Source organism: Gymnodraco acuticeps, unplaced genomic scaffold (genome assembly GCF_902827175.1).
Source record: "Gymnodraco acuticeps unplaced genomic scaffold, fGymAcu1.1, whole genome shotgun sequence".
Classification (NCBI taxonomy): domain Eukaryota; kingdom Metazoa; phylum Chordata; class Actinopteri; order Perciformes; family Bathydraconidae; genus Gymnodraco; species Gymnodraco acuticeps.
In genome coordinates this window covers 860,972-879,723 of record NW_022990559.1, presented here as the reverse complement: position 1 = coordinate 879,723, position 18,752 = coordinate 860,972, and the positions used below count along the sequence as shown (strand labels likewise).

Sequence of the window (18,752 nt, the reverse complement as noted above, 5' to 3'; positions counted from 1 at the left end):
AAAATGTGGTCCAAATGTGTCCAACAGGTTGCACTGGGGAAATGGTTACTCATCCGTTTAATGCACTAACAAACTCCCAGCGTCACACTGCCTCTCCGGAGCGCATTCAACTCCTGCTCGTTCCTCTTCTGACGGCGAGACATATTGGATCAGTTTATGAATACTGAGTGATCATCAGTGGTATAAAAATAAATACCGTTCAAATTGTACACATTTATATCAGAATGGTGATGGGATCAGTTTATAAATGGAATCTCTGAAGCAGAAAACAACATGCTGAGTATACTGTTGTGGCAATTATGCGAGTCTACGAGAGCGATAACTAATGCAACATGTGGAATACTTTATTATAAAAATAATTGCAAGGTTTTGTCGCCTTAACGACTGTCTTCTGTAGTGCATTTCAATTCATTTATGTTTGTATTTCTTTTTACAAAGTTTGTGGCAAACTAATGAATATGCCGTCTCAAATGTAGCTACAGCAATACAATATTTTGAGAGTTGAAGCTGTACATGTCAAAATGACTGCATTAACAAAACGTGCATCCCACCAAAATGCAATCTTACATAGAACACTTACCTAACAGTTACCTAATATATTTAATTAAATGAAGTGAGGAATACCTTGCAGAAATGCATACATGTTTACTGATTTGTATGACAAAGATTAGCTGTTTCCTCCTACTTCAAGTGCTCTCGTAAAGCTTTGTTAAAGACTGAGTAAGATTGTTACATTTTAGAATATTTATAGTATTTAAGACTGTGTTGCAATTCACATGAAAGAGACATGAGATCATAAATGATATATTGATGCTGTTTGGTATGGATTTTGATTGTGTAAAACACAACAAACTAAATGTTTAATCTCACAAACACAGCACGGCTTCAGGGTGTTGAGGCTCAGGTGGAAGTATCAGTGTTTCTGCTGATGGGGCCCCGGGGGACCTTATAGCTTCATCACTGTGATTACATCCTGCAGTCACTGGTCCCTATGGGCCTTAATGGCCTAATGAGAGGAGCTTGGTGAAATCCATCAGGCAGCGTTCCCTTTGAAGATCTCTGCATTGCACTCATGTTTTCAATTTGTACAGGAAATATACATTAATAAGGAGAGATATAGCATTGTATGATAGTAGAGAAGTTCAGTTAAGCATGGTTTCTTCTGGAAAACTCACTTATGCGTTTGTATGTTGGGCTTTGTGGCTATTTTTGCTGTCACATTGTATCTAACCCTTAACATCTTGGGTTTAGTCCCGAGTGTGACTCCGCTGCAGATCCTGGCTCCTTTGTATCAGGTTGTTGCCTCCTCATTGATTTCAATCATGCAATCAATACCAGATTAAATAATCAATCACGACAAATCACCTGCAATTCCCTTAAATTATTTACGGCAAGGCAAGGCAAGGCAAGGCAAGGCAAGGCAAGGCAAGGCAAGGCAAGGCAAGGCAAGGCAAGGCAAGGCAAGGCAAGGCAAGGCAAGGCAAGGCAAGGCAAGGCAAGGCAAGGCAAGGCAAGGCAAGGCAAGGCAAGGCAAGGCAAGGCAAGGCAAGGCAAGGCAAGGCAAGGCAAGGCAAGGCAAGGCAAGGCAAGGCAAGGCAAGGCAAGTTTATGTATATAGCACCTTTCAACACAAGGCAATTCAAAGTGCTTTACAAAAAACGAAAGACATTAATTAAAAAGAAAAGATAATAAAATAAACATTAAAAGAAAAAATACATGGATAAAAGTTACAGTGCAGTTTAAGATGTGAATAGTTCAATTAAAAGCAGCGGCAAAAAGAAAAGTCTTCAGCCTGGATTTAAAAGTAGTCAGAGTTGCAGTGGACCTTCAGGTTTCTGGGAGTTTGTTCCAGATATTTGGAGCATAATAACTGAACGCTGCTTCTCCATGTTTAGTTCTGACTCTGGGGACAGAAAGCTGACCAGTCCCTGAAGACCTGAGAGATCTGGATGGTTCATAATTTAGCAGGAGGTCAGAAATGTATTGTGGGCCTAAAAAGTCCCACCCAGTTTTCTAGTCGGTCTAGTAATATGCTGTGGTCAACAGTGTCAAACGCAGCACTGAGATCTAATAATACTAACACTGAAGTTCTGCCACTGTCTGTGTTTAAGTGGATGTCATTGAAGACCTTTATATGGTATGTAGATTTGTGTTGAAGCTTTACATACCAGATATACTGTAGAGCTGTTGAAGGTTGTTTTTTATGCAAGTGTTTGTGTATGTTAATGTGTTTATTGTAACATGTAGGTATGAAAAAAAAGTTTTAGTAGGAGACAGATATGTCAAAGTTGGGCAAGACTGCCATAGTTTGTATAAAACATTAAGGTACGGTCAATCTAGTGTTACTTCTCTGAAGTCTCACCTTTGATATTGGACACCTTGAGATATCATACTGCATCATATCTCTTTGCGAGGTGCTTAACGTGTTTATGTTTCAGATAATAAGCTTAGTTTCTTATCCAAACCAAGACCTTGTTAAATTATGTATTGGGGTTTTAACTGATTACATCTGAACCAATAAAACTGCTGTAATATATGCAAATCTTAACACACAATCTGATTTGTGTTAAAGGAGTGCAAGATTCCCATCAGGAGAAGATCATCACAGTGTCTGGAGAGGGGATGGTCCACAGCCCAGACTTCCCTCACCGTTACCCCAGGAACACTGAACTGGTCTGGAGACTAGTGGCGCCCAATAACATGAGGATCCAGCTCACCTTCGATCAGAGGTTCGGTCTGGAGGACCCCGAAGATGGCATATGCAAGTAAGACCATGCAGTAGTATGTTTGTAACTGTGTCTAAATACAAGATAATATATGAAAATATATATCTTGCCTTACAATATAAAGCAAGAATATATATTGTATTTCAGGACTGTGACCTGTTGTTCATCTTATCAGTGTTCTATTCACTAACTTTCTGATCAATAGGAATACGACAATGTAAACTTATTTAAAAGTGGTGTGTGTGTATATATATATATATATATATATATATAGAAATTGTATTTATTGGGATATACCCCTTGAGATGCATCATCTCGTTTTCAAGGCAAAACATGACAAACAAGACAAACCACGTACAGTCTGTTAAGTAAAATTCAAGTAATACATACAATCATTACAATTTGGTATATTATTAAAATGAATCATATAATTGTGTAAGATGCTAGCATCCTTTATCCCACCTTTCTAGGCCAATGATATGTGAGCAGGGTCTTTCTCACTGAACAAATGTGCCAACCTATATGTATTTAAAATAATCACTTTGATATTCTCTCAATTAAATAGTTCTTTGTCACACGAGTTATCTATCACAGTGTTTATCATTAAAAGTGTCCTCTGCTAACCCAGCTCCCATCTAATGGGGTCTTTCCCAGATTGGCATGGCAGATGCATGTGGGGCCAAGTCAAAGACGTGTCCTGTCTTTCTGCTCGTCCACTCTCAACGATTTAGAGTCCAGAGTGTGGCCATTTGTGAAATTGCCTCTGGTCTGCAGTGGCAGCTCGTGAATATTGAAAAACCCAGCAGCAGCAGTGATTTGTTTCACAGAGGAAACCGTTATGAGGTTCAGATCTGCCGTATTTAACATAATGTAGCTGATATTTGTTGCTAAGTGATTGTTTAAACGACATGTGACCCAACCCAAACTCACACATACTGTACATCCTCTGCTTTATTAAGGAGCCCACTTTCAATTACTGGGGTTGCCTCTGTTGCCATTCAATTTAAACAGGGATCCCGAGCCCCTTGAATCGATTTACCCTCAGAGCATTATGCTCAGTGCCTTCTGTCAATATATCACATCTGACTGGTTAGCATGGAGGAGTCCAATCACTGCGAGGTGGAGAAGAACTGGGGGAGGGTGCTCGCTCGCTAGTCATTCCTGGAGAGCCCCCTAATGGATGACAAGGGGAATGACAGTTCACAGGTTTATGTTGGATTGTTGAAAATCACAGGAAGAATCAGTATACTTCTGTTCCAATGACAGTTTGTGTGCATTAAAGAACATTGATGATACATGAGGTGTTTATGATTCTGACTTTGAATTCTGGTTGAAGTTGGGTTTTACTTTGATTTACTTGTTTGTTGATGTTAATTGTGGGGCCATCCAGGATATATGACACCTGTTTCTGGAAGTAATGACAACAGTATGTGAGCGCAGGTAATTTGAGCCCCCCTGCTCTGTGTATATTGACGGATGAGGTTAGTGTTCATGTTGAGACCCCGTGAGAGAAAGCTCCACAGTGGGTGCTGATTGACACCTTGTGTGCTGTTCTGACTCTACAAGACCGCACTAGTCAGCGTCCTGAGGGAGAGGGGCGATAGACAATAACAACATCCTTTTCCAGGGTCATGCAAGTCATGGCCACGTCTCCTGCTCCTGCTTTGACATTTTTCCCTCCCTCCCTCCCCACACTGAGGCCCAACAGGTTTTGATCAGATCCCAAGATACACACTCTTGGCAGGGTTGGCAGACACACATTCACATGTCTCCTTACTTGTCTTTTCTCTCACCCTCTTTCCTTCTTTTTCTCTCATACACATTCTCCGTCACACACACACACACACTCAAATTGAAAAGCCTCTGGCCAAGTCTGCATATCTTTCATGTGTGATAACATTTTTAAATGTTCACATCATCTCCCCAGTGTTGCGGAGAAAAACATTCAAAGTTATTGATACACTGCTCTTAGCCTGGTGCACAATATAATGCATGAAAACAAGACCCTGATCTTTTGTCCGGTGATTTAAAGCGATGGCAGGAGATAAAACAAACAGTAGGAGATGTGTTCGGCTTTACTAGCAAGCCTGGAGCGAGAAGCCTTCGCTAAGATGAGAGCGAGGCTGTGTAGTCGAGTTGCTCATCTGCAATTCTGTCTGTCTGTTGCACGATGAAAAGCATTCTTACCAAATCCACTGGAGGAGAGGCATATTGGAGAGGGATTGGTCTTGCCGGTTGGCATGGCAGCAGAGTCGTGCTTGACGGCTCACAGACAGGACTGTTCTCAGAAAGGCATTTATTCTCTCCGTCTTTACTCTAAAAGAAGAGGACTAAAAAACAGTGTTTGTGTTGCTAATATGCGTCATGTCAGAGCTAGATATTGTGTCTATTAATAAAATACAAAAGGAGAAACTGTAGGGGAAAGCTTTGTGAATATTAAACTCAGTTTGCTTGCAGTGTGAAGGAAGGTAATCCTATCTGCCAGCAGTGTATACGACTCCTTTGTTGTTCTGATCCTGTTCACTGTGACTGTACGACGTACAGTTTGGTATGTGTGTCAGTGCATTTGTAAGTCTGAGAAACCACTGTTCGACATGGTGATTCTGAACACATGGCGACGTGTAATGATCAGGGCGTCCTGCATTATTGATGAGCCATCTGTCAGAGCTCTGGATCTGTCTCAGCGCTGATTTTAGAGGAAAGCTTCCCTCGTCATTGACCTGCATTTAGAAGGCAAAGAGAAGCTGAGCTGATATTTTGCTTTACAAAACCATTTCATGCCAGTCTGGTTTACATTTGTATAAAGGAATGTTTTATAGTTCATGCAGTTTTCTAACATTTGTACATTTAAACTGAATATATGGTTTATGTTTATTTGTACAGACTACTAACAACAGTATAACTTTCCAAATCAAACGCAGCAGAGTCAGTAAATGTATTGACCCTCCTGCCTTTCAGTTTATTTAACATCACAGAAAATCCATTTTTAGTCCCGCTCATGTCCCTCATGTTGTTTTATCGAAACCAGCCTGAACTGAATCTGTCAAGCCTGCGCAAAATGTAAACAATGTCCTAGAAATCCAAATATCCGAATTGGCAGCACTCAATGAGAGGCTAGCGTGCCTGTTGACACAAATGGCAAAGTGATTAATCCCAGACTGTGAAGAGCCACTGAAACAAGGCTGTATTGAATGCAGTGCAGCCACACACAGGTATACATAATAAAGACTGAACTTGTGAACTGCGTGTCTTAAGTGCTGAGGTCGGGCGATGTTAGCCTTGGCACGCCAACGGAGTCTGGAGCAAGGCCATATGCTTCTGCACTCCATATACTGGGATTATGGGTTTGAAGGGCCGCCAGTGAAGAGAGAGACCGTCATGTTGATGCAGGGTCGAAAAGTTAGATCCGCACTTCAAGCTAAATGTTGCTTTTGATGATATTTCACTCAATTTATTTTATATCAGCATTTAGTTTAGTGCAATTCACAGTACTGAATTTTTTTATTTATCATTATTTATGTAGGTATTGAATAGGTTGCTTGTGATCCAGATACATATATAAACTCATCACATGATTTAATATGGTAATGTCAGGTTATTGAGGTTGAGTTGTTGTAAGTGGAAATAGAAATAGAAAATGGCTGAGATAAAAGTACATTATTGCAGAATTGGTTCATGTTGAATATTAAGCAAATAAACAACTTATAATTTGTATATTAGTAAAAGTACAGAGATTGACAGACCAACACAGTCAACATACAGTAAAATGAGCTCAATGTTTAATTAAAAACGATATTTCAATGACAACATGTAGCATCAGTGTAATAGGCCTGTCAAAAGGCTGCATCAGCACCAACAGTTCAACAGTAGAGCAGCTGCTTATTCTGCACTATCAACCAACCTGAGATTTGTCCTCAATACACCCGGCAATATCCAGCTAATTTCTATTCATTTAATGTAGGCAGTAAATAAGAAACAACTCTCTAGCAACTTGTAATTGTAAATTGTTTTATTTCTTCTCTTTAATGAGGTTAAACTTTATTTCCCTGTGCAGCTTTACTGATATTAACAATTTCACCTTCAGAGGGGTAAGGCAGGGCTGAAAACAACATGATGGCAACATGCTGAAACACAGTTTGAGAGTGTGGTAATAATCTGTTCTTACCTTTCAAATACACAATGCACCACTGCTAACCAGAAGGACCTTACATTAACTCTGAGCACTTTGCTAAGATGCCAATTAACGCAATTGGCTAACCCTGGCCCACAGAGATATGTAATTTAGTGTCAAACATCTTAAGCAATTAATATTTTTCTTCATCATTTCCAGCACAATATAAGTGAGATGTTGCCACACATTCTTATGCCAGTTGTGCACAGACGTAATTAGAGCAATCCTCCTGTGATCAGACCACAAATGATGCATGTCTATATCAGGTTTAAACAGGGTCTGGTGAGACTCAACTAATCAGTTTCTGCACCTTGTGTGTCTCACTTCACCAGGTACGACTTTGTGGAGTTAGAGGACCTGACCGAGAAGAGCATCCTGGGTCGCTGGTGTGGGTCACAGTCGGCTCCAGCTAGTCTCACTTCCAAAGGCAGTCAGATCAGGATCCGCTTCATGTCTGATGAGTACTTCCCCTCTGAGCCGGGATTCTCCATCCGCTACTCCCCTCTGCCTGTGGTACGTACAGTGTCAATAGTCTGGAGTTTAAGAATTTTTATTTTAAAGGTCACCTATTATGCTAAATCCCCTTTTTCATGTCTTGTATACATCAACATGTGTCCCCTCTGTGTAAAGAGATTCTGAAAGTTTCAGGAACAAAGATCCACTCACTTATTGTCCTGATCCATTTATATAAAAACCTGTCTGAAAATGAGCTGATCAGATTTTGACCACTTTATGATGTCATAACGATGTTTTGGCTTGTGTAACCTTTAGCCAATCACCAACCAAGGTAACCCCCCCACCCACCTTATCACCTAGATCTCCTCCTAGAGCACCATTGTGTTATTTTTAACCAAATCTCTCTCAGAGGGGCGTGGGGAGGGGCTCCTTATTCTCATCTAAAGTAACAGACAGAGAATTAGCACTTTGGAAACAGGGCTGAAACAGAGGGGATTATGGGATGCTGCAATGATCTGTTTGGTGTTTGGAGCCAAACACTTCAGAGACATGTTTGTATATATCTGAGACCTGTAATATATTGATGAAAAACAGTATAATAGAGGACCTTTAAGATGTTGAGCGCTTAGCTGCTTCTTTGCCAACTTCAGGGAGTTCCCATGCCAGTAAGCAAGGCTCCTCCATGCAAGCACAATTAAAAATTATTAGCTTGTTGTTACATAACTTGGTGACTTAACATTCAATCATCCATTTCTGCTTATGTGTACAAGAGGTTTAAATCATTGTTGAAGGATAAATTATGTTTGAGCACTTCAGACCATCTGGCACCTGCACCATCTTACACAAAATATCAAACCTTAAAATGAGCATAATAGGGTCCCTTTAAACGCAGATGAAAGAAAATGTCCACAATCTCTGCAAATGCACAGTTACAGTAAGACACTAATATCATGTCTGAGTTGTCCTTTAAGGATTCAAATTGTGTATAATGGACCCTGGTATAGTCCCACAACGTTACACAGAACACAGTGAAAAACAATCTTTAAGGTTCAAATGGTCTCGATATCTCTGTAATTTTCTCATTTTCTGGGGTCAGTCTTTTATATAAGGTGTTAAATTACTTTATATACTGTATATTAATGTTCTATATAACACCACATACCCTGACAACCTGCTATGTACCTTTTGTGTTGCTTGTGATGGAGAAAATAAAACGGCTTCACGTTCACAAAGAGGTCCTCTGACCCTCAGGGGGATTCATTCAATCCTCTGAAATGAAAGTAGGAATTAAGAGATAGAAGTGCTTTCTTTGTCGGAAATTGGCAGGCCGCTGTCCGTCCGTCTCACTTTCCCCATGTTTTATCATCACATACAGTACTGAGAACTCAGAAGTAATATCCCCTTTCATGCATTTTAACAGTACCCTACTTCACAAAGATACCCATGTTATTTGACTCTTTGTGTAGGACTTAAATATATATTTTAGTCACAAAACAACCTGTTCTTCTTTCTGCTCTGTCCTGTCCTCTTGTCTCCTGTAACATACTGTAGATTATAAATGCTAGTTTCATCCCTTGTGAATCTTTGTTTCCATTCCCCCTTTAAATGTTTGGCATAAACTGAAACTTTCCAGTGTATCAAAAGCTTTGGCAAAGACCAGTGGGAAGCTCAAGTCACAATTGCAGCTATGGTAGCCTACAAGAGAACAAAATGTGACTGGCACTAAAGGAAGATGGTCTTATTAGCATCTTCCTTTAGTTCCTTCCCTCGTACTTGACCTCAGTTCGACATTAGCCTGATAATCAAAATAAATCATGTTTCACTTTTCAGCCTGCCATCTAGTTAATGTTCTCCGGGTTATCGTCTTTTATTCAGTTTTTGTTCTTGTACAGTTGCATCAATCCCATACATACTTTATGTCATTTTAAGCTGCATACAAGATGTCCACGCGCATATTTCTGCGTACAGCTACAGTACATAGGTTGGATTACAAAACACTCCGACTATTTGCGTAAGGAGGTCAAGATTACCTTATCAGAAAGAAAGTGATTCGGCTCCTTCCTTTTTATTTTAATCAGTGAGACAGATCAGTTGTGCCTCCAACAAAGGCTTGCATAACTACTGTGAAAAATGCATGACAACATTTTCTGAAAGACTTCTTCGCCTGTGTATTTCTTGCCATCTTTGTCTCGATCCAGCCTCTCCCTATTCCACATTATTTTTCACTGTCAAGCTGTTTCTGTCCTGCTCTTCAGACCACACACACAGACACAATCCCTCCGTCCCTGATGCTTTCACAGACAAAAGCCTTGAGATAAACTGAAGAGACGACTGCCGTGTTTTAACCTGTCATGTCTTAGTTCTGTTCACTTGCTTTAAGTAAACATCTCTACTCCTCATTAATCCCTAATGGCCTGCAGCACTGGGAAATCTGACAAGCACAAATAGGCAACTGAGGTCACTGATGGCACTTTGTATTCTGTCTGTAACTTTGTTTTATGCTTCAAAAGCTTTTTAGTTCTCTCATCCTTTATACACATTATTGTTGCTTGCTTTCTTCACCCTTAAAACACAACACAACTACCATGCTGAGTGTCATGCTGGGTATCAAAGCTGTTACTTATTCTTCTATTCATCTCCACTGAGGATATTCTTCATGTTATGATTGAATTGCATGGAATTGGACCATATATTTTCCCCAACAGGCTCAGTAGACTGTGATGTAAGATACATGAGCAAGGCTTTGCTTTATCTAATGGAGAAGGATTAATCCAATAAGTCACTATAACAAGGAGTTGTTCGATTTCAAATTCCCTGAAGTGGAGTAAAGTGTTATTTAAAGAACAATTCATTGGTTTTCTTTTTATTTAAGCAGCAGTCTGCTCCATAGTCTTGAGCCGGAACATTCCTCAGCATTGTCTTTTTAATACACATTTTCCCCCTTAATTATTATGTTTTGCATTGTTTGAAATGTCTCAATCATAGTGCTAATACATTACCATAGTTTTGGCACCCTGAAGTTAATCAAGTAAATACTATTCCAAAATGTCAAGGCACAAATTAAAGGGCTTTATAACTCATACAACAGCCTCATCAACAGTGGTGGACTGGCCATCGGGATGTTCGGAACGAATCCCGATGGCCAGTACTGAAGTGGGCTGTTCGGACGAAATGGGCCAGTCGGATAGGTCACTAGCAGCCCCCCCCTCCCGTCGACAATTCACTAGCGGGATATACTAGCGGTACCTAATTGGGCCGGTCGGATAAGTCACTAGCACAGCCGGCGGTACCGAAGTGGGCCGGTCGAGAGTCCCGTGCTGATTTTTAGTCCCAGTCCGCCCCTGCTCATCAATTAAGGTAAGGACAATCCCCCTAAAACATGTTAGGAAGAACCCCTGATGACTCTCTTCCAAGAATAATGATAAAATGATTCCATACAGAAATAAAGTATATTAGCCAAACATAGGCAATATAATTGCAAACATCAATCAAAAACAACATTGTGTAGCTTGTGACCTAAGATTTTCATCGTCATTACTACACTGTAGCTATGACCAATAAAAGCCTTGAACCTTGAACTTGAACATTGAGTAACGTATGGGTGCTTGACAATAGTTTGCAGGTATACATGTCAGATATTTGAACTAGTTTGAAGTAAAGGACTCCACAAACAGTACACAAGGAAGTCACTAAAGATTCGGGCTGAATCAAATAATCCAGCTGTATTTGCTAGTTTTCCATACAAACTCAACACATAATAGGTAGGTCCCAATAAACGCATTGATACCCAGCCCTACCATGTGAAAATACAAAATGATACATCCCACACTGCAATGGATGTTTTGGATTTTGAAAGTCAAATTTCATTACTCTGCTATAGAAAGAAAGTTCTACTGGAATAAGAGACCGGGTTTGTCTTTCTAATCCAAGGTGTAGAAACTATGAGAGGGGGGAGGGGGGGGAGGAAGCTTTGGCCTCTGCACGTTCAGTCTGCCTTCCCTTTGAACTTTCCTCTGACAGAGAAGCAGCACGCTATAACAGCAGCACTCTGTTTCCTCTGTGGTCGACCGGCAGCTACTGGAACCCCGTGCCACGCAGGGGCCGGCACTTTAGTTTATATTTAAACAAGCAATAATTCCTCCCCACCACTTCCATCGACGGCAAGGGGGGAGGGGAATAAGACCCGGTCTGTAATTCACAGGAAGAGATTTTGAGAGAAGCATAAAAGAGCGAGGCAAAGAGGTTGTTAAAACATAGAAGAGAAGGAGTCTGTTGAAGTGAGCACGAGGGGTGTTGAGTGCTGGTTTGAAGGAGCAAACAAAACATACATCATTGTCTCTGTGAGGTCCCAATTCAGAATGAAATCCCGCTGCTACCTACGCATGGAGATCGCTCCACCAGCTTTGTTTATTTGAATGGAATGAAGTGAGTTTTACAGACTCCGACCTGAATTGAGGTAAAAAGGACAGTAGCAATAAAGCATATGGCAAAGACGTGCAAGAGGCTTGATGTTGGCATTATGAAATTGAGGTCTGTTTTTACACCAACCTAAATTGTAGTGTAGTGCAAGCGAGAGTAAACAACACTTTCTTCACGCACAACAGACCTTGTTGCTTACTCTTGTGCAAGGAAGTGGTTTGCAACTTCATATGAAGGAGAATATATTGTTTTCCAGAGCTCTCCCAAGATGCTATTTCAGAAGTCTCATCTCAACATAGTTAGCTGAACCCGTCATTGTAGTTACCAGAAATAGGAGCGTGTGGTTGTCCTGTGTCAGAACAAAGAGAGCTGAAAATGAAGTAATCAGAGCTGGAAAATAAGGTTATTTCTTGAGGGGTTCAGAGAGTTTGGCAGCGATAACAGGTCCATTAAAGGCTTTCACACCTTCTGTCCAAGGTCATCAAGCGGAATAAAAAACATTCGGCTTTTGACTATTGGAAGCTGTGTTGCCTCTTTTCAAAACGGTTGTACATTGTACTCTTGTGAAAAGCTGCCTGCGCAAAATCCAGCCTTTGTATCTGCTTAAATTGCAGTATGTTACTATAAATTCAATAATGTCTGCCTATTATTTATACAATTGGACATAGACTGCAGCTAACAGGAAAGTCATTTTCTAAATGCAGTTAAGAACTCTTAAATCACATTAGCAAAGATATAAAAACACATATGTGAGCTATTTCTATATATCCTTTATTTAACAGGTGAAAAGACTCATTGAGATTAAAATCTCTTTTCCAAGAGTGACCTGGCCAAGAAGGGCAGCATGAACGAAGTTACAACAGACAAAACACAGACAAGACAGAAAGACAAATAGAGCTCTAAAATACATTCTATGCAGAATTAGAAAATAAAGGGTCAACATCAGCAATCAGGCATTTGTGCTTACCATGTGAGATAGGGATTACCATCACTAAATACATAACATCAACCTCTTAGAAACAAAAGGAACTTAAAATAGCCGACACAGTGTTGGCCACTGTTACATTATTGTGCACCATTTTTTATGAAGAAGACTAATAGATTCATAATTCATGTTGTCGGACACCTTGTCCGTAAGACAATACCTGCAACAGGACCTGGACCGACCCGGTTCCAAAATACATCTGTCATCTCAACATCATGTCATCACTGCCTAATTAATGCAAAACAGCATCACATTTAGAGCTTTTAAGCTATTTTGATTGTTTTCACCATATAACTCAAACTCTTACATCTTGGAATACATTCAATATGTATCTAAATGTGTCAAATCATCTATCTAAATGTATAAACCAACTTGTTTCAGCTTATGCCAATACCATATGTGCTCATCAATTCCTAATGTGTAAAACATGTCATGTCAAGTTGGTGGTCCATTTAAGTACTTTGTTTGTGAATGTCTTAAACAGGAGCTCTCATCTGCTTCTTATATATGTATTAACACCATGCTGATGTGTCTCTGAAGAATAGCTTGGCTTCTTTATCTGGAGCTGAGCTTTCACTGTGCCGCTAATTGGGGGAGTGTTGCACCATCAACATTCACAAGCTGTTAATGGCTTCCAGTCCGCGCTGTAAGCCACCGCCAACACTCGACTAATAGGAATCACAACTTTTTTCTGTTGTCTGGAAAAACTCTGCTCAGAGAAATAACTTTTTTTTAATTTACTGGTTTTACATACTGTATGACCACCTGGGCGCCTCCCTAGGGAGGTGTTCCAGGCACGTCCAGCTGGGAAGAGACCGAGGGGTAGACCTAGGACCAGGTGGAGGGATTATATATCTTCGCTGGCCTGGGAGCGCCTTGGGATCCCCCAGTCAGAGCTGGTTGATGTGGCCAGGGAGAGGAGCGTTTGGGGCTCTCTGCTGGAACTGCTACCCCCGCGACCCGACCACGGATAAGCGGGAGAATATGGATGGATGGACATATGATCAGTCCGTTTTCCATGAGTTTTATTTTCACATTTGGTCTGTTTACCTAAGAAGGTGCCAAATAAACCAAAATATGTGCAGTGGTTATGAAGGCAGCCTCATTAGAGTGAGTGAAATATGTGGCACAGCTGTATTTCTGTAGCCTGTGGTGCAGCCATGTCAAACCACTGGCATCTTATTTTAAAATCTAAGACAAAGGGACTTAAGTTTGTCTGTATTGCATGGACCTCTGCTGTCAATAAAGCTTGGTTGTTATGTCTTGCCCCTTTTATTCAATGTAAAAATCCCAACAATGCTAATTGTGTCTCGGCAGGCCGTAAAAGGCATACTTGGCTCTACTGGTGGTTAATTAAGAAAAACACTTTGGAATAAAATAGTGTAAGCCACTTGATGGATAACCTTTCAATATGTGACATGAAATAGCATTATATAAGATTCAGATTCTTGGTATCATTTCTTTTTTTCTACCATGTCTGATGCCCCAAAAGCTCAAAGAGGCAGCTGCCAGCAGCGGATGTTTTCAATGTCTGAACGTTTCTTTTATTTTTGTAACTGTCACATTGTTGCCTTCTACCTGTCAGTCACATGAGATTAGAGCGAGCGTCGAGCTGACACGTTGGACAAACGCAGCATTGCCGGATGAAAGGTTTAACAGATGTGTCTCTTCTTTCGTGGGAAGACCGACACCCCAGGTATCGTTCTCTCTGTGACTGCACGCTGTAGCCTGGAGGGCTGGGATTCCAAAACTAATACTGCTGCTTAGGGAGCTAAAGGGACAAATGATGTAATGCAAAGTACAGTAAGCAGAGAAGGTGACAGTTGAGATAACATTTGACAACTTAATTTTGTATGCCATTAAATCACATTTTCCCTCTCAAAGCATTACACTATTTTGGATATCATATATTCCTTATTGGAGTTCAGATGCATGATGACCTTTTTGTCTCGACATGTTTTTTCACTGAGGCAGGCACACACTCATATTTCCCACAGTCTCCCGGCAGTTGACAGTTGTTTACATCAAGAATTGAACAATAAATAAGTTGTAGTTTTATATTTTCTCAAATGTCTGATTCAGTTGCCAAAGTGTCAATGCATGTGTGGATGCTTTCCATAACATCAGTGTGTCTGTAATCTTTAGTCAACCCTTCCACACATTAGCAGGTCTAACACACAGAGCTTAAATTGGATCCCAGATGGCCTGGACGGTCATGGTTTCTGTTCAACTCAAGTCCAAACCACTGTAGCATTTAATGAGCCGAAACACATTTTTACCACGACCTAAAATGAACCATTGCAGAATTTCTTTTTATATCTCAACTGTTTTTCACATTGTCAAAATAAGGACATCTTGTCACTGCTGACAAAGTTGTTTCTTCTGTGTAATTTTCCTGTTAAAGCTTTTGTATGTAATACAAACCGGTCTGCTATGTAAGTACCCTGAAGCAGAACGTGGCTTTGCTACAGTTTGTGTCTTTCCTACAAGCATTATATGTCTCTCTCTTAGAGTAACTATATATCAAAAGTTGATGAAGCATTATATCCTGTGTAACTTTAAGGATAAATCGCCTACTGTATTAGCTGAATGAATGACCTTTATTTTCCGTCTCTATCCATCTCATCTGCCTTCCTGCAGAGTGTATCAGAGCCCGAAGTCCCCGCAGTCATCCCCCCGTCCCAGCAGGGGGTTGAGGAGCTGTCAGAGGCTGTGGCAGGGCTGGACAGCGTGGAGGAGGTCATGAAGTTCCTGGAGCCGGAGCGATGGCAGCTGGATATGGAGGAGCTGTACAAACCAACGTGGCATGTGCTGGGGAAATCCTTCCTCCACAATAAGAAGGCCAGAGGTAGGACACTTTCAAACTCATACATCACAATGGACATTACATGAGACAAAACATTTAAAGGTCCCCTATTATACTGTTTTTCATCAATATATTATAGGTCTCAGATATATACAGAACATGTCTTTGAATTGTTTGGCTCCAAACACCAAACAGATAATTGTAGCATCCCATAATCCCCTCTGTTTCAGCCCTGTTTCAAAAGTGCTAATTCTCTGTGCTCTAGGACAGTGTTTTTCAAAGTGGGGGCCCCGACCCCCCGGGGGGCCGCCAGGAGGCACCAGGGGTGTCACGCAAAGTTTGAGGGAAAGGGGATTTTTTTTGTTGTTTTAAGTTACATTTTTATTTTATTTAATTAATAACTGCATATCTATGTGTCCTTTGATGCCAACCTTTTAATATGTTTTACTTATTCATATATATATATTTTTTTCAAGCCAATCAGAATCGAGCTGCCGCCCGACGATAATGCTATATGGGGGTTCTTGGCATGGCAAAGTTTGGGAACCCCTGCTCTAGGACGAGATTCAGGTGATAAGGTGGTGGGGGGTGGGGGTTACCTTGGTTGGTGATTGGCTAATGGTTACACAAGCCAGCAAATCATTATGACATCATAAAGTGGCCACAAATCTGATCAGCTCATTTTCAGACAGGTTTTTATAGAAATGGATCAGGGACAAAAAGTGAGCAAATGTTTTTTCCTGAAACTTTCAGAATCTCTTTCCACAGAGGGGACACATGTTGATGAAGAAGAGACATGAACAAGTGGATTTTGCATAATAGGTGACCTTTAAGAAAGTTGCAAAGATTATTTCAAAGGGAAATTATTTTGATCATGTATTTTCTGTGTCTTTGAGGAGGAGCTGATCTTAATCTGTTGAGGGAGGAAGTGCGATTGTACAGCTGCACCCCACGAAACTTCTCTGTTTCCTTGCGTGAGGAGTTGAAGAGGACAGATGCCATTTTCTGGCCGAGCTGCCTCCTGGTGAAGCGCTGTGGTGGAAACTGTGCCTGCTGCTCTCACCGCTGCTTCGACTGTCAGTGTGTTCCTGCCAGGGTCACAAAGAAATACCATGAGGTGAATATTAACTTTATGAAATACGAGGGACATAGAACATTTTTATACATTTTCAGACATTTACAAGTTCAGCTGTTCAAGGAATTCCATTTCAGTAGCAAACATGTGTAAAGGTTAAATGATACAATGACAAGAGGACAGCAAAGAACAGGGCTGGGTATGCTGGCTTACATAGGCCTATGTATGGTTTTATATAATAAAAAAACATGTGTGGCCTTTCCAACTTTCATTCTTTAACCAATATTGCACACAATTTACAGCATAATGTAATTAATTCATCAAAATAAAAAATGTTGAGCACATTCATGCTGAAATGTGGTGAGTCCATGAAATATATCGAAGCCTGCAAGCTGGTTCAGGCAGTCAACTGTAGCACCAATGATTCATCAACATTTGACATTCTCCCTCTATTAAAGCTGTTAGCTTTGCCATCTCCCTCTCTAGTTTCATAATTCAGGCTTCTAAATGAATGAAATTGAAATATCACGTACGGTTTGGGATTTCAGAATTGATGTCACTGGCATTGTCATAACTCTTTGGACAATTATTGTTTTGTGCAAGTGCTTGATGTCCAGCCGCTTACTAAAGCATCTTCCTCTTTGACAGGTTCTACTGTTGAAACATCGAAGCGGTGTCAAAGGCCTGCAGAAGTCCATGACTGATGTCCTCCTGGAGCACCATGAGGAGTGTGCCTGTGTGTGTAAAGATGACTGGGACTGACCTCACTCGTGTAATAGCTGCCACCAGAATCGCACAGGTCATTAGAAATGAACCTCTGCAGCTGTTGCAACATTCTGTATCTCATCCACTTCCACTGGGAGCTAACAAGATTGTCCCTTCATCCTATTGTCCTTTCGCTAATTGGATAAAACGGAACAGACTGGAATCTAATAAGTCTGCTGAATGGATTTGACTGCTGTGGAATACCAATAGTGTGCTCTGAGTGCATTTTAGAGACACAACAATTCACTGGAGCAGATCTAGACTATTACCATTGTGCTCTGAACACTTTTTCAGAGATATGAACATTGAGGTGCTTTTTCCTCTTCTTGAGGTCTCTTTAAAGGTTCAGCTAGTGTGGGCTGATAGTGTCATGGAAAATGGGAGCTTCTTTGTTCGAGTACTTTTTTTATGTCTATAAGCGAGCTGGCTCCAGCTGCCTTACTCCCTCTGCTCCTCTATTATTATCATTGAGGCGAAGAACGGTCCTTCGTCATGAGCAGTTTTCTTTTGCTCCCCTCTTGTATCACCACAGATTTAATCTGCAGCCACAGTGTTGCTAAAGCGTCTTGCTAATCAGACTGTTTAATGTGTAAATAATTCACTTACATTTCCTTTCGACCGTTGTGCCTTTTCTGCCAAAGATTCTCAAAGAGAAAAATAATAGTTGCACATGTAGAATCAGCTGGTCGTTACATTTCGACCCTTCTCATGTATCTCAAATCTGCTTGCTTCAGGAACGTGAGGCAACTCTTGCTATGTTTGAGATTGTTCATATTCAATATTTATTTGTTTAATTAAAGGGAAATGTAGGTCCAAAATGTTTTCTTTTTTGCTACATATGTCACTGTAAAGTAGTATAGGCCTCCCGTTTTCATTCTTACTCATCTTACATTGCCATTGTGTTATGGATGGTTTTCAATTTCTATATGCCAAAGTTATTTATCTCTGCCTTTGCGATAACTGTTTGTGTATTTCATTGTATTGAAAGTCAAAAATAAATTCTTCCATTTTTAGTTTTGGGTATATTACTTGAGATTCGTGAAACAGAAACAGAGAAATTATATAAATCTTTTCTTTTTTTTAAACAATGGTTGCATGTAGTCCTAACGCAACATTACCAATGCTGGACGTCACTGAAATAAACTAGATTTGTATCATTCTTAATGGAGTTTTCATAATGCTACTAGTATAGGTAAGTAGTGGATAAAAGGCTGATAAGGAAGACCTGAAGCAAAGATGATAATTCAAATAAGCCGAAAACTATTGCAGAAATGTGACACAAGAACCAACATTACCAGTCCATTATTCATCTAAGTAGAAACATCATTGTTAGTTTAAATTCATTGTGT

General features: G+C 40.4%; 1 protein-coding gene across 2 annotated transcripts in view; it reads left to right on the top strand.

Moving 5' to 3' along the window:
• The window catches only part of pdgfc (platelet derived growth factor c), a 45,386-nt gene extending 27,039 nt beyond the window's left edge, over positions 1-18,347 (top strand). The window contains exons 2-6 of one of the 2 annotated variants that reach the window (XM_034227635.1): positions 2,573-2,765; positions 7,230-7,410; positions 15,398-15,605; positions 16,463-16,680; positions 17,287-18,347. In XM_034227635.1, the coding sequence (XP_034083526.1) occupies positions 2,573-2,765; positions 7,230-7,410; positions 15,398-15,605; positions 16,463-16,680; positions 17,287-17,400 (914 nt within the window). In that variant the 3' untranslated portion in view covers positions 17,401-18,347. Of the gene's footprint in view, positions 1-2,572; positions 2,766-7,229; positions 7,411-15,397; positions 15,606-16,459; positions 16,681-17,286 lie in introns of both variants that reach the window. The other variant, XM_034227633.1, reaches the window with a different exon arrangement.
• The last annotated feature ends 405 nt before the right edge of the window (positions 18,348-18,752 follow it).